The sequence below is a fragment of the Aphelocoma coerulescens genome, chromosome 12, assembly GCF_041296385.1.
Source record: "Aphelocoma coerulescens isolate FSJ_1873_10779 chromosome 12, UR_Acoe_1.0, whole genome shotgun sequence".
Taxonomy (NCBI): domain Eukaryota; kingdom Metazoa; phylum Chordata; class Aves; order Passeriformes; family Corvidae; genus Aphelocoma; species Aphelocoma coerulescens.
Window position 1 is genome coordinate 14535260 of NC_091026.1, and position 15644 is coordinate 14550903.

General features: G+C 46.1%; 1 protein-coding gene across 5 annotated transcripts in view; it reads left to right on the forward strand.

Annotated features, from left to right (window-relative positions):
- The window catches only part of SYNPR (synaptoporin), a 111181-nt gene that overhangs the window by 57636 nt on the left and 37901 nt on the right, over positions 1-15644 (forward strand). The window contains exon 1 of one of the 5 annotated variants that reach the window (XM_069027856.1): positions 8480-8576. The exons of the other annotated variants lie outside the window; for them this stretch is intronic. Coding sequence (XP_068883957.1) covers positions 8553-8576 — 24 coding nt within the window. The 5' untranslated portion in view covers positions 8480-8552. Of the gene's footprint in view, positions 1-8479; positions 8577-15644 lie in introns of those variants that run through there. 5 annotated transcript variants of the gene reach the window in all.

Genomic DNA, 15644 nt, shown 5'->3' on the forward strand with positions numbered 1-15644 from the left:
AGCAATTTTTTTTTTTTTTTAACACGTTTTTAAACTAGTGCTCTGTTTCTCTCACTTCTGGATGGACACTGCTGTTGTCCATCCCAAGGATGGCTCCAGGAGCAGGCTGAGTGAAGGTTGGGATGCTGTACCATCTGTCTCTGGCTGTAGTAGGCAGGGTGGTGGTTCTTTCAGGAGGAAAAACTCCTCAGATGAGCTGGTCTCCCATGATTCCAACATGGACATGGTGGTGCAGTGAGTGTGCTGGTGTGCTCTGTGCTCGTGTCTGTGTGTCAGTCCCAGCACTGGGAGGGGCTCCCCCAGGCAAGGGGGATGACTCTGGGGCTGGTCCAGGTGCATGCAGAGCCCTGGCACTGGGTGCCTCCTGGCACAGGCACCTTCCTCTGGGACACGACTTTGGGAAATGTGTTATTTCCCGTCTTTTCCTTGTCAGCTCTCAGCAGTTTCTCTGCATGCCCACCAGAGAGCAACCCCAGCACAGGGTTGTTGTCTCCAGAGAGATGGATTGTAGGGCTGAGTGTGAGGTTAAATCCATCTTCCTTCACCCCTTCCAGCCCTATCCACTCATCCCAAACCTGAGCTGAACAGTGAGTTTAGGCCCTCTGTGTCCTGGGCAAGAGGAGTATCCCACAGGGAAGGAAGGAAGGATTTGGTGGAGGAGAGAGGAAAGAGACCCTACCTCTGTCTTCTACAGCAAACCCAGTGCCATTGCCAGGGAAGGACCATGCCATGAATTAGCAAGGGACATCAATCTGATGTACAAGAAACAAGGTTTCAGACAGAGCTTAACAACTTGGATGGCTAAAAATTTGGTGCTTTTTGCAGTTTCCTACAAGTGCACAGACAAATTGTACTCATCTTGTAGAAGCACAGAATCATTTAGTCTGGAAAAGACCTTTAAGATCCTTGAGTCCAACAGACATCTCAGTGGGTATCTTTGTAGCTGGGGGTTTTGTATGTGAGACTCCATCCCAGTTTTTGGGGAAGGAGCAAACCCGTGCTTTTCATGTATCCTCAGGCTTTGTGAGTGTTGGCTCAACCTCAGTGCTGGCAAGAAGTCCCAGGGTAGGCAGTCGCAGCTGGACTCAGAGGTGGGGTTCAACTAAGCAACATCAAATACCTTACTTGACCTGCCAGGGAGAGATGGGCAGGATTGGCCTTTCCTGGGAATGAATCTCCTCCTGGAAGGACCTGTCCCTCCCCTCCGTGCTTCACTTGAGCTGTAGGAGCAGCATTCACATGCTGGTGGTGGGTGCCAAGGTCTGTGGCACTGCTGAGCTGCAGCCCCAGTACCTGCAGAAATGGGCTTTGAAAGAAAGTTGAGGGAAGAAACAACTTGCTATTTTTATCCTTGCACCAGCCCCCGGGGATTTCAGTTGACAGGATTAGTTATGAAGCCAGTATTATGAGTTTAACTATGAGTGAAATAACACAACTTCTGTGGGAAGCAGAGTAAAAGAGGCAATTATACAGTAGTTTAATAACAGCGCACTGCTGGCTGGGTAGCTGAAAACTTGCAGTTGACAGTAATTACATTTTTCCATTCTTCTTGTTAAATAGCTATAAAAATTACAACAGAAAATAATCTGATTCTCTTCTATTACATGCTGTTTTCATCATCCAGTTGTATCCATTTGGCCTTCTGGTTTTTCTTTTATGTTTTTAGTATCAGGTATTTAAGACATGCAGAAATGGGACAATGTTAAAAAAATGCAGAAAGCACTAAGAATGAGAGAGTGGCCAGTAACACTCTTCTGAGCATGAGGAATCCAGGGGATGCTTGAATAAACAGTGAGGGCTTTCCAAATTGACCAACTCTGAATAACAGCTGGACTTCTAACCACAGGAGTTATTCCAAATCATTTAAAATTACAGTAAAAAATGACATGTTAGAGATTAAATCCCCATTTACCTGTCTGTTACTGTAATGTGCCAGGTGTAGATAAGCAGGAGGGAGGGAGGGAGGTGCTGTGGCACATCAGTCTGCACTGGTTGCTTGCTGCCCTCATCTCCCTGATGAGATGGGAGTCCATGCTGTGATGTGATTCGGGGCTTCACTCCCACCTTGAGCTCCATGCTGGGATGGCAGTGTGAGTAGTGGGGGTGTTTGTTGGCTGGCAAAGAGCTGGACTTGGACAAAAAACTGTGAGATCCCTCAGATCTCCAGGACATCCTCTCTTCCCAGTCTTTGCTGCTCTTCCACAGCCCTGTAGTGCTGAGATTTGTGCCCCGCAGTGCTGGGGCTGTACAGGCATCTCATGTCCCTGTTATTCACATCCCAAGTGATGCTTCCTTGTCTGCTGCCCTCCTTTCAAGCACTGTCCTTTTATTTTTTCCTCTGTGTCTAGGCAGAAGCAAGTTTTCTCTTACAGCATAAAAATGTGAATTACTTTAAAAATACACAGTTGTTAAGCTTCCAGGGTGAAACTTGATGAGCCAGCAAATGTGTGGCATTTTGGCTGCTTATGATGATAACTTGAAAGTGCTGCACTGCACAAAGGGAAGAGCTCTCAGGTTTGTTTTGCTGTTGAAAGCTCAGGATGGGATATTTGCTTGGAGATGAAAAGTATTCTTCCTTTTGCTCTCCTTTACCTTGTAATGTAAAAGATACAGGTATGATAAATGATATCCTGGTTGTGATGTTGTGCAGGGAATTCAATGTGAGGTGGTGTTTTGCAGTTCTGGTGCCTGGTGAGAACTCTGACACGCAATAAATACGTTCTGTGGCAGCACACCCAACCTCACAGCACAGCGTGTGTCTGATTTTATTTCTTTTACTCTGTCATGGCAGGAGCATCACAGTTCAACTTCACACTCATATGTCAGTTTTAAAGCAGGTACCCAGAGCTGACAGCAGGGCAAAGGCCACCTCCAGGTTTGCCTCTACCCCATTTGGTTCCACTAGTTGAAGAAATGTGCTGTGCTTTTGCAGATGCAAATGCTCCAGACAGTACTGGGAAAAGTGCAAATGAAAGATTTGATTTTGGCCCTTCCACACTTTAATAAAATCCTGTTCATCTCTCTGGAAGAGCCTTTTTTTTCAGAGGAATTTAAAAAGGTATCCCCTCTCTTTTTTTTTCTACATCTGAGCCTGTGACTTTCAGCTCATCCCTGTGTCACTGGAAGTTGTTCTGATGGTTGTTGCAGTCTGCCATCCAAAGCAGGTACCTTCCAGCATGTTTTTCTGGTGCTAGTCTTTAAAAAGTGGATATAATCCATTAATCATAGTGTGTGACTGTTTCTGGGTTGGGGCCTGTTGCCAGGTTTGAGCCAGGTGGACGAGGTAGTGAGCAGTGTGTGGGGTCTTGACACTTGGACATGCACTGGTGAAGAGCAAACTTTTAGCATGTGCTGAAACACATATTCCCTCGTGTTCTGGGTTCCTACTGGCCCCTGTGTGAGGGACAGGGTCAGCTCCAAACAGCTGGTGCTGCTCTTGGGCTATGTCTGCTGCCACCATAGGCATCATTCTTCTGCAAAGCTCTGGTGGAAGAGCAAGAGGCTGGAAGTGATGCCATGATGATTTTTTGCCTTTTTTTTATGCCCCTTTTATATACCTTTTTATAGCTTTTTGTATTTTTAGTGTTTTTTAGCCTATATTCTTAGACTTATTTTGTTTAAGCTAGGAGACTAAACATCTTAGAAGCCTCGTAGTTAGGGATCAGAAAGCCCCAGACACCAAGGTCCTCTCCAGAACACATTTTGTAAACTAAGAACCATCCAGGGGGAAGGTTCCTTGGGGAGGGGGGCTCACTCAAGCCTCTCACTGGGGAATCTTTGATAGACATGCTAATTAGTAAGACCTATAATGTTATACCTGATCTATTGTGTGTGTGCACTGTGGGGTGCATTTCAGCGCATTCCACCTGGATGTGGTGCACCTAAGGATCCTTAAAATAAATACTGAGGTAAAACCCCTTTTTCCCTTCTAACCATCTTTTTCCCTTCTAACCATCTTTTTCCCATCTAACCATCTTGATTTTAAGACCAGGAAAAGGCATCAGAAGGAGTCACCTTCTGGGGCTGGCCCAACACGTGGGCCACTACGTGGACCTAATTTTGGCTTGGGAGGATGAGGAAGAGGAGAGCTGTCATCTCCACCCTTAGTTCCATCTGGAATGGCATGTGTGCTTCCGGGTGTGTGCTGTGCTGATGCTCACACAGTGCCCAAGTCACCACCCTGCATTAGCTTATTCCAGCACATTTCCTTGTTACAAAATTAGATCCATTTTGCAAATTGCTGCTGCACTAGTAATTGAATGGAAGGGGTGTTTTTGTTAGTTTTCTTTATCTTCCCCCCACCCTGTCTTTTTTTTTTTTTTTTTCCACTGGAGTAAATCAGGAATAAGTCAACAGAATCAAGCCCTTAGTGCTTTCAGCAACATGCTCATTTAAATTGGATGCAAGAGGGTGTCTGTGTTTACATTTGGCCTGCCAACAATCTCTGTTTCAGAAACTGGCTTACATAATATGTCAAAATGGGTTTACTCATTAGCATTGCAGACTGCGTGAAACAAGACGCAGATTGATAAAATCGCAGCAATATTTGCATCCGGATCTGAGTGGCACAGGGGGAGGGGAAGTTCATTAGGAAATGTTCCATTTCCACAAGAAAAACAAATGGTTTCCAGTTATAGATCTCAGACTTCGTTAATTTTCTGTCTTCCCAAATTTAAATAAAGATTGAGAGGGAAATGTGAAAATCTCTGTTGGCAAACAGGCAGTCTATCTGAATATTTCCTGTGCTGGTGGGTTGTTTACAGCAGCAGGTCCAGGTAGGCTGATTATCCTCTCCCAGCTGGGGTTCCAGCCCCTCTGCCAGGCTCCAGCCTGCTTGGACACCACTGCTGCCTTGATTGGTGCTTTCTCTGCAGCACAGGTGGGATGGATAATTTAACATTTAGTAGTATTAATTAACTTTTCCAAATGTGGAGTGGGCACCAGTGCAGTAGCATGCCCCAAAGGGTCTTTGGTGGTACTCCCTGTTCCTGGCTTTACCTGGCCAGGGCGAGGGTGCAATCCAGCCTTGGGCAGAGCTGAGGACCCTGATGTGGAAAAGCTCCAGCTCAGATGCTCCATGACTAGACTGATGAAACTCCATCTCCACAGTGCAGTGTGTGATTTTAGAGGTGTCTGTAAATCTGCACACACACACAGAGGAGCAGGCATGAACAGGGCTTCTGGGGTGATATGAACAAGCATGTTAAGTATAAAGCAACAGAGCATGAGAGGGTCTAAGGCTAGTTAGTCAGTGCTTTTGGGCTTTTGCTGTGTGGGTGTTGGATACTTTGTGGTGGGCTGGGGGTAGTGGGAAGAGACAGCAAATAATGGTGGAGAGACAGATATTAGGAAAAGTTTCTTCACTGGAAGGGTAGCCAAGCATTAGGATAGGCTGCCCAGAGAGGTGGCCCTGGAAGTGTTCAAACAACACACATACGCTGCTTAGGGATGTGGTTTAGTGGTGGATTGGCAGTGCTGCATTAAGTTGGACTCAGTGATCTTAGAGGTCTTTTCCAACTTTTGTAATTCTGAGCTGTCCTCATGTCGATGCCTCCCTTGAGTCCTGCTGTATCCAGGGATAAGTCTCTCCCCAGGCTGCTGCCTTTCCTGTTGCTGATGTCACTGCATCCCTTTCAGCAACATTGGCCATGAACCTTGCACAAAGTTGATGCAAATCTGTTGGATGTGTACTGCTTTTCAGTGGTATCTAAAGTAGTTTGGGGCTTAAATCCCAGGAAGTTGTTTTTTTTTTTTTGCTTTGAAACTCCCAACTCAAAAATCAGAGGTAAAAAGCTCTGATAGAGCACACAGACATGGCATAGCAGTGCTGGTTTGGCAGCAGCTCTTCTTGTGCTTGGTGGTGCTGAGTGCCCCATCCAGTATTTCAGGTGAACTTTTGAAAAGGAATCTAATAAAGCTGGAGAAAGGACCAGCAGTGCTGCAGGGTCTGCTGCAGCCTGACAAGTATTTTGGCTTGTCAGCAAACACCGGCACATTCGCTTTCAGCAGTGTTAGAACTGATCCACAGCACTCATGGTGTGTTACCGGTTAGGGAAGAAAAGCAGGCTTTGGTTTCTGTATCCTGTGGAGTCTGTGTTGCAGCATTGTTTGGAGGAGGTGTGTGACAGGACAGACCCTCATCTGCTGCAATCCTTTGTGCTCTGGCTAAAGCTGCATCCCTACATCCCACACAGGTACCCGGGTGGGCACATATTTTAAAGAGCTGAGACATGGCAGCTCTCAGCTCAGCAAAACACTTTTAGTGTAGGTTTTTCAAAGTTTTCAGAAGACTTTAGTGAGTTTAAGTAAGCAGTTGTTAGCTGTGGGAAGGGAAAATAAATTTTCTCACTGGAAAATGAAATGAGAGGTGTTTGCTTTTCACTTACTCTCACACCTTGCAGCAAGAGGCTGGTCACCATGAGATACAGTGCTTTTGAGTGCCAGCTGGAGAACTGAATGCAGTGGGGAAGGCCAGGAGCAGTGGGATGCATCTGCTGGGAAGCTGAGGCAAGCTGAGCATCCTGCTGCTATCCTCCACCAGTGTGCACCCACAGGCTGGAGAAGAGCTCCCAGGGCTGCGGGAGAGCCAGCATCACCCTTTGTGCTGATGCAGTGGGTGGTAAGTTTTGTGTGGTCCTTGGTCACCTTTTACCACGTGGAGCGTGAATGTGACTGCAGAGTGCAGCTCCTGAATTTATAAGGCATCAAAGGGCTGCTCACAGTGCAGGGGGAGGCAAGTGCTGCCTCCAGCTCTGCAGACGTGAGTCGCTGTGGTGTTCAGTCTTCATGGCGGGGCTCAGGCAGTGTGCAGGTAGCTGGTGAATATTTTTGTCTATGTTAAAATGTACCACACAGCAGAGCAGTGCTTCAGCCTGAAGAACTCTCTGAGCATCACAGCATTTCCTCATTACAGCATCCCCCAGCATTAGGCTGTATCTGCTGGAAACACAGGGCCACATCAACAGCAGTGATATCTCTCAGCCTGGCTGTGTAGCTCCTGCTTGTGGCAAAGGGGCCTGGAGTACTGTACTGATGAAGGGCTGTCAGAGCCTGCTCTGTGCCTGGATTGTGCAAGAAGTGCCAGCCCCGAACAGATAAACTTTTGTTATCAGATGAATTCAGCTTCCTTGCTTTTGTCTTCAGGATTTTCCCTGTGAATTCCAACATTTATTGCACAATGTAAATTCCAAGCCACTGGGGAAAAGCAATTTTGCTGTGCAGAGAACTGTTGTCACCCCACAGGTGTTTTCGTATACCAGCATGTAACTCCTGTCTTCTAATAAAAGGGAAATTTGCCTTATGTCACATGTATTTGAAAATATTTGATGCTGTGTGTAGAAAAGATGGTAAAACAGTGATCAGCATTTATCAATAAACAGCACAGTATGGTTTAGTCTTGGTTACACCAAGTGGTATTGGGGCACGGGTGAGTGCAGAGCAGACACCTTGCCAAGAGGGATCCATGGATCCATTCCTACTCTTAATGTGCTGATGTCCTGAATGCAGAGCAGAGATGTGGGACTGGCCTGAAACCCCTCTTGTGAGGAGGTTTGCTGTGACAAGGTATGGGGTTTATGTCTGTATATAAATGTGGCACCTTCCCGAAGAAGTGGTGTTTGTCTGCCACTGGTGTGTCCTGCTCACAGACAGGTGCCTGAGCTCATCCCCTGACACATCCTCCTCCTCCCAACACACATGCAGCACAGCAAAGGTTTTGTTTGGGTGGATTAATAGCACAAAAATTTTCCCTCTTGGTGCAAGGCAGCTCATGGGTTTCCCCCTGGTTTTCTCTGATACAGAAAAAGGGACAAAAGCTCAAATTCCAGGAGGATGCTTTGGAGGTCCAGTCCTGTGCAAGCACAGGGTGAGCTCAGCACACATGAAATTATGGGAGACTTGAGAGGTTTTTTCCCCTTTGTGGATGGGCTCCTTGCTGCAGCTGCTGGGCAGCTGTCTGAGGTGCAGTGAAACACATCTCAAAATGTAACAGAGTCCAAACAGCCTCCAAACCCCACAATGAAGAAGCACTGCTCCAATGACAATCGGTAAGTGGTAGCATTTTGGAGGATCTTCAAGCTTTTTTCAACTTTAGCCCAAAATTGTGAGCTGATTCTTTTCTACGGAGCACACACGAGGGCCAAAGCAATGCTGCATTAGCAGTGGGTGGGAAGGGGCTGCATCTCCCAGCCCACCATGGTGGTGGGAGATTAGCAATCAGCCCCTCGCTGAGGGGAAAGGGTTTCTCCACTCAGGCTGTGTGTAGTCAGTGTCTAATAATACGAGCATTTTGCCATCCCTCTGCACACAAGGCTGAGGCTGCTGCCTGATTGGTATATCATTTCACTTTCTCTCAGCATTGATTTTCTTGCTCTCCTTATTTGCTTCATAAAAAGCGAGGCAAGGAGCTGGTGCTTGCTTGTTCCCTCTCCCTCCCCTCCCTCTCTCTCTCTCTCTCTCTCCTGTGAGAAGCTTTTGGGAGCCTTTATTTTTAGTATGAGACAAACCTTGCTTTATTTCAGGACACGCAAGTTGGATTGTAAATTCTTTTGTAAATGTGTATGGTGATATTTGCTCCGGTAAGTTATATGCATCTCTATTTATTTCTGTAACTGTACTGGCTGGGGGAGAAGTGGGGTTTTGCAGGAATTGTGAAGCCCACAAAATTGTGTTTAGGCTTGGTTTCTTTGTAGTCTCATGCTGAGCCAAACTGTTCTGTGATTTTTAGATACATTGAAATATTTTCAATTTGTATTTTGCTTTGCAGAGAGGGATGCCTGCTTTGAAAACTTGTTTTGCGCTTCATTTTACTGCAGAAACACGGACAATGATGATTAAAGGGAAAAGGAATTCTTGTTTATTGTGTTCCTTCTGGCATTTTAAATCAAAGGTGCCTCCAAAATAATGCAGCAATATTCGATATTAAAAAAAATCAGGAAGAGCTATTTAATATTGATCAAGCTGAAGTATGAAATTTGACTGCCTATTACCTTAGATCAATCTAAAGTATGACAGCTTGGCACCACCATGCTCCTCATCAAAATGTGTTAATGCAATAAATAAAATCTTTAATTAAGAAAATTGCTTACTTTACAGAGTGTAGCATCATTATACAGGTCAATAGACTGTTGCTCTGACTTCCTGCTCCCTGCCTTTGCTTTTACAGCTCAGCAGCCTCATTCCTCAGCCTTCTTGGTTAACTTGGAGACCTCCTTGTTACCTGTGAGGTGCAGTTATTTCTCTCTCCCCATTACAGCTCCTGGTGAGCTTTCCAGGCAGCACAAGTCAGGGACTGTAATAGTAGGCTGAGGAAAACAAGATGTATAGCTTTAATACTTTCAAACTACCTAATACTCGAGTTTTCAGAATTATATTGATTAATTTATTGACACTTTAATTCTCTCATGAATACTTTAACTGTATCTGTGGGAGTCAATAGCTTTGGTGCTCCAGAAGTCTTTAAGAACTCTAGCTGTAGCACAAGTTGGAGCTGCTATGAGAACATCTTTGAGTATATATCTGCTCAGAAAATCAACAGATTAAACCTAGAATAGTCTGCTACTCTGATGATACCAGGGTATGCTAATAAATATATGAAGTGTACTTTAATAAGATGTTAGAATGCTGTAACTGGGTTTATTAAACCCACAGCAGAAGGTAAGGATGTTGTGTCTGGAAGCCCAAGCTAAGCTCTTCTAAAATCTGAGAGAAATTTCAGATTGACAATAATTGCTTAGTCATTTTAAGCTGGTTTTGGACATCTTAAATTGTTCTTCCCCCCCCCCCCCCCCCCCCCCCCTTTTTTATTTTTGTGTTTTAGGTTATAGTTGACTTGCCTTTTCACCTGCCTGAAGAGCAGCTGATGGGAATATTTGGTGGTGTGCCCCTCAGCAGTGGCTCACAGGCTCTGCTGGGTCTGTGCCCTGGCTGGGCTGAGCTGATGCTGGTGCACAGGATCCCACAGGCAGCCAGGGCATTCCACAGGCGAGCCCAGGTGCTTTGTTCCTGAAAATGTAGTTAATGGGCACTCAGTTCAGAGGCTTTCTGGTGTTTTTGTGATTACTGTTTCATAAGGACCATATATATTTAGAGCAGCTGCATAGCTTGAATGCATGTGCTTGGCACAGAAAACACGTGCCATGTGCCACCGTGTTAGAGAGCAAGGTACATAACAATAATTGTCTTTTTCACAGTCCTTTAGCTACTCAGGTGTAGAGGATGTGGGTATCTGAGCAGTGCACGTTTCACTTACTTTCTAAGCATAATGCTGCTTGCCTGAGGACAGTGTTGGGCATTTCTAACTTTGCTCAGCCCTGTTATCTGGCTCAATGCAGCGTCCTCCAGGTGAGCAGGGCAATGGCCAGAGAACGTGTTTGGGTAACCCAGGATGGGAGGGGGCTGGGTAGTATGAACTGAAAAGCACAGTTCCTGCTCCTACCCTGCAAAACTAAAGGCCCGGTTTTTCTGTGCCACATAACTCATCATAGCAGGGGTGCCAGACTGCCCTGAAGCCAGGTTGTGGTTTATTAAGGGAGGCAGTTGATCTAATAGCTTTCAAGCAGGAAAAGTGGCTTGAAATGGCTGATTTGCTTGCAGGCAGGGGCAAGTCTCTTCCCTGTCCCTGAGAGCAGGTTACCAGCAGTCAAGGGACTTAAGGCACAAAGTGAATATGTGGTTAAGTCCATTGCTGCAAGACTTCCTCTTGGCAGAGGAACTTTTGGCTCAGCAGAAATGATCCCATCAGCCCTACATCTCTACAGAGTACAGCTTACACAAACTCAGGGGGACAGGCAAGCTTACCCTGCTCATCATGTCGTACATACAGAAGTCTTCAGTGTTCATGGGGTTTTGTCTCTGTCCTTTTGCCCATCCTCATGCTGCAACGTGTGGTGATCCTTCATCTCCAGCTACTCGGTGGTAGCAGGTCTGGGGGCAGCTGCTCCCCAGCCCAGTACCACCAACCACCACTCAGCTCTCAGACCTTGGAACAGCCTCCATCACCTCCTCAGGAGCATGATACCCACTCTGCAAGATGACTTCAGGCTGACATGCAAACCAGGGCTTGGTGCAACTGCAGGGACAGGTTCACAGCATGGTGCTTTGCAAGCCTTGTGACTGAAAAAGTGAGATTTGTGCCAGTGGGATGGAGGTGTCACCGTCCCTTGCTAGCAGGTGCATCAGGGTTTAAAAGGGGTTTGAAACATTATTTTAGGCGTGTTTGAATTTCAGGAGTTTCATTTCCTTGGAAACCTGTCTTCCTCGTTGCTCCTCTAGCAGCTCAGACAAGTCCTAGAGAAATTCCGTGAACTCTTTAAAAAATTGATTTCTTAAATATCTGGCTCCTCCTGAATGTCTGATACTCTTTTTTTAGCTGAGTCCTTGAAAGACTTAATGAGTACTTTCCTCACTTCTGTTGATCCTGTTCACATCAATAGAAACTCTGCAAGGGGAAAGGTATTTGTATTGATACTGGGTAGCAGCTGCCCGTCAGTGCTGGTGATTGCAAGTGGTACTTTATTCTTCATGTTACTCTTGATTAAGAGTTCCTGTAGAATTATGTGACCAGTTTTTTCTGGGGAATTCTTCGTGAACATAGGATGGTAGATAACAACCTAAGATGGAGTTTGGTTTTTCCTGATTTTGCCTGGGGGCTCTCTTTCCCTCAGCAAGCTGAGCACAAGTCTTTTCAAACATTAGCGTGTCACACCCTTGTGAATTTCACTCGTTTGTGTGTGGTGGGCTGGAGACTCAGCCCAGCTGGTCTGAGCAGAACTGGGCTCTCCAGGTCTCTCCTGAGCTTTAGGTACCACTGCAGAATGCAAGCATTTGGGTGCAGTGCCGTGGGATGGGAACAGGAAAGGGCCATGTTCCTGTTCAGTGCATCCTTGCTCCTTCATCCAGAGCCAGCGTGGGCAGCCTGATGTGAGATGAAGAGATGAAGCTGCTGCCTGCCAGCACTGCAGCTGTGTGTCCATACACAGGAGGCAGAGTTGCTGGAGAGCCCAGGGGGACATGTAGCTCCTTGCTTTGTGTGTGGTGGCACTGTGCCAGCCCTGAAGAAGCTGGAAGGGCCCATGGGTGTGCCTGGGCTGCAGGTGAGGTTGGGGCTGGGGACACACGCCCCTGTAGAACCGTGGAGCTTGCTCAGCCTTTATTTATTTCAGTGTCCAGTGCAGATGGAGGGTCTGGCTCTGCCTGTCCTTAGTTTGCAGATGTGACCAAAAGGTTGCAAAGAGCCCTTGCACCTGCAGTGAAACTCTTTGGTAAATGAGCTCTGGGGCCAGAGATGTGACAGTACTGTGAAACTCTTCAGCCGTCCTCTCCTGCCATGTGCCACCTCTTATTTTGGAGGGAAAAAAAAGGAAGGCAAGGAAAGAAAAGAAAATGAGAAAGATGTGCTAAGCCCGCCTGTAGAGACAGTGGAAGAGACAGGTGATCAGCATGGGGTATCTGCAGTGCTGTGCCTTCCCTCTCTCTTTTCCAAACTGCTGGGTGTGTGTCAGGGCTGTCTGTCCATCTGTCCGTGCACAGGCTGGATGAGTGGGAGAGCCCTGCACCACCTAAATGGCTGCGCAGTGGCTCATCTGTCACCGAAACTCCCCGGCACTGTGGCAAAGCAAATATGCTGCAGCAGGCTGTAAAGCTGTAAACATATGGGCACTAACAACAGATAAAGTGAGTGATTTAGTCTAAGGGGCTTGGTAGATTACCATAAAATGTATCTTAATTAGAAAAGCAATCAAAGTTGCACAGAGTCAATGAGGATGAAATGTCTCTGTTGGCAACAGTGAGCATTCTGTCCCCCATACCAGGAGATGTGGATGGTGATGGATGCAGCTCATGCCCACTTTGGGCGGTTTCCTGGGGTTTGCCCAATTCAGCCCTGAGTGCAGGCTGCCCTCATGCTGAATTATTTCTTCTTTGACCCATGAGACCATTCTGTGAGCTGCTCAGAATGAGACTGATGGTAGACTTGGGTTCCTTTAAAAGCATTAACAAATCAGAAACTGCTGAAGGAAGAGAGCATTTGCACATTTTCCTTAAAACTATGTACCATTACCCAAAGATACATCTGAGTGTTTGCCGTGTATAGCACAGCTAGTCCCAGATAAAGGATTGGGGCTTCTAAGTGCTACCATAACACAAATAATTAATAAGTCTCTCTCCCTCACTGTGTCTATATCTTATCAGTGAGCATGGCCATAATTAGCTTTCACCTGATTCTGAGTTTATAGCATGTTCAATTGCTTTTTCCATTCTGCTTATGTTTTCTCTGCTTCCTTATTTTAGTGGCCCTGGCTTTATTCCACAGGCCAGAGTCTACGGATTAATAAAAAAAAGCTGGATAATCATCTCCAGCAGTGCAGATGTAAAGATTGCAACAGCCAAAAACATATCGATGCACTACTGGTTTTGTACAAGTGCCTGTTTATTTTCCGGGGCCTGGGAGGATTTGGAGTACACTGGGAAGTGGCACAGAAGATTTGCAGCAGCTGCTGGCAGCTGAGAGAAAGGGAAGGATGACTGGTTGTCTCAGAATTAAGTATTTTGAACCATGAAGGAAATGGAGAACATTCAGCTGAGATCTTTGAAAAGTTTTTTCTCTGTGTTTGGAAGCAGGTATGGGTACAGATTTCAGGGAACTTGAATGAAGAGGTGTTGAAAAGAAAAGGAGACAGGCAAGGGGTGTGGAGCAGCACAGGAAGCAGGATGATGTAGGTGAACAGGACAACTTGACCTGTCCAGATGAAGTGTTTCAGATCTAGTGAGATAAGGACAACGTTGTTAGCATTTCTTAAATATGTTGTGTTTAGGTGTTACTTTTTATGATTTAAATGTGGGAAGGAGAGCAATACCATCTCTGGGGACAGAGTATGAGAGGAGTGGCAGAAAAGCAGAGGGAGGTTTTAATTTTAAAAATGTTTCTTGCTCAAAATGTTCCCTGTGAATTCCCAGAGCTCAGCAAAGCAAACATTTATTTATAGCCCATCATCTTAATTATCAAAAAATAAATTGTTTTTACCATGTGGGCTGATATTTAGCCAGGAGCAAATTCTTATTCCAGCCTTTTGCACAGAGGTGGGTATTGAGGTCAAAGCTAGCTCCAGTGGATTTTTCTGTCCAAAACTGGTTTGAGATGAGGCAGTGGGCCCCATGTTTGGAGACAGAGCCAGTGCAGGCATGTGGGACAGCAGGTGGGGAGGCAGCAGATGACACCAGATAGTTACACTGGAGCCTAGGGAGCTGAGAGGAAGCTACTAATGGCCTCTGATGAGCATGGATGTGATAGTAATGACGTTGATGCCCTTTCATTCACCCAGAAACATCTTCAGGAATGTATAATCCCTGCTAGTCAATGGGCAATCATTAGGTCATAAATAATACTGTGTGATTGAAGGACAAGAGCCTTTCCTGTATAATAATTTTCCATCAGTGCTGACCCAGGGAGGGTTTGGTTGCAGCCCCCTCGCTGTGCCACACTGCAGGGACCCAGCTGTCAGAGCATTTTCTGGTCAGAGGAGTGCTCCAGCCTCTCAGTTCCACTGTGTGCGTCTGTCACCAGAGCAGGAAAATTCTCCTCGGGAGCCCAGGTCCATGGAGCAGTGCTGGGAAAGGAGCTGAAGCTAATGGAAAGAACAAAGACACAAATTAGGCAAGGAAGCAGTTCCAGGAGCCATCAGGGACTGTTACCAAAGGAGAGTGGTGCCTGGTGGTCATGCTGGGAGAGCTGGGAATGGGGCTGGGAGAGGTGCCTTGTCCCAGCCCCAGCCCAGGGCAGATGGTGTGTACGCTGTGTATGACACTTCTTTTGCAAGCTGGGTTTGTGGTCCCCTGCCATTCAGTGCTGCAGTGGAGGGGGTGTGGTGTATCTTGGCTGTAGTTGAGCCCCTGTGCCTGTATTGACCATCAGGGATTTAAAGACATTAAGTTCAGGGGCACTTTCCCTTCACAGATTGCTCCCCATGTGTGCCTGTCACTCAGCAATAATGTAAATCCCTCTGATTATTAGAGGGAGTAAATCCTACTTAGTAATAACTTGGATCATCTGCTGTATGCATTTATATTACGTTATGGGCCATTTTAAGCCCAGATGCTTTTAAACCCACCAAGCAAAAGAGGAAACGAGCAGCCATCCAACCTTTTTTATTCTATAATTAAATGTTTACACTTGTTACACAATAAATCCCATATAATCAGGCTGTAAAGTCTCCACAAAACCTGTTGTTTTCTGGAGGGAGCAGAAACAGAGTTATATACATGCATTAACCTGAGTGTTTTCTGGGTTGTTGCACATTACCTGTTAGTAAAATGAGAATTGACTTAACCTATTAGAAAAGCTCTCTTGTACCTCACCATGGCTTTCCGTGGTTTTGCCTACAGTGGTCACATGTGGTTGGTGCCAAAACAGCTCATGAGACAAGAGGAAGGGGACACAGCCTGGGAGTGGCTGCTCTCCAGGACTCTGGGCACTGTCACAGTGTGGATCCTGGTAGAGAGCACTACGGTTGGGGTTTTTTTTGCTGGAAGTCTAGGGCTAGAAAAGCTCTCAGGCCCAAAAAGGAGCACATCTTTGCTGCAGTGACATATATCATAGCATGAGTCATTCAGGGATTATATGTACAAATCTAAACATGTCTGTCCAACTT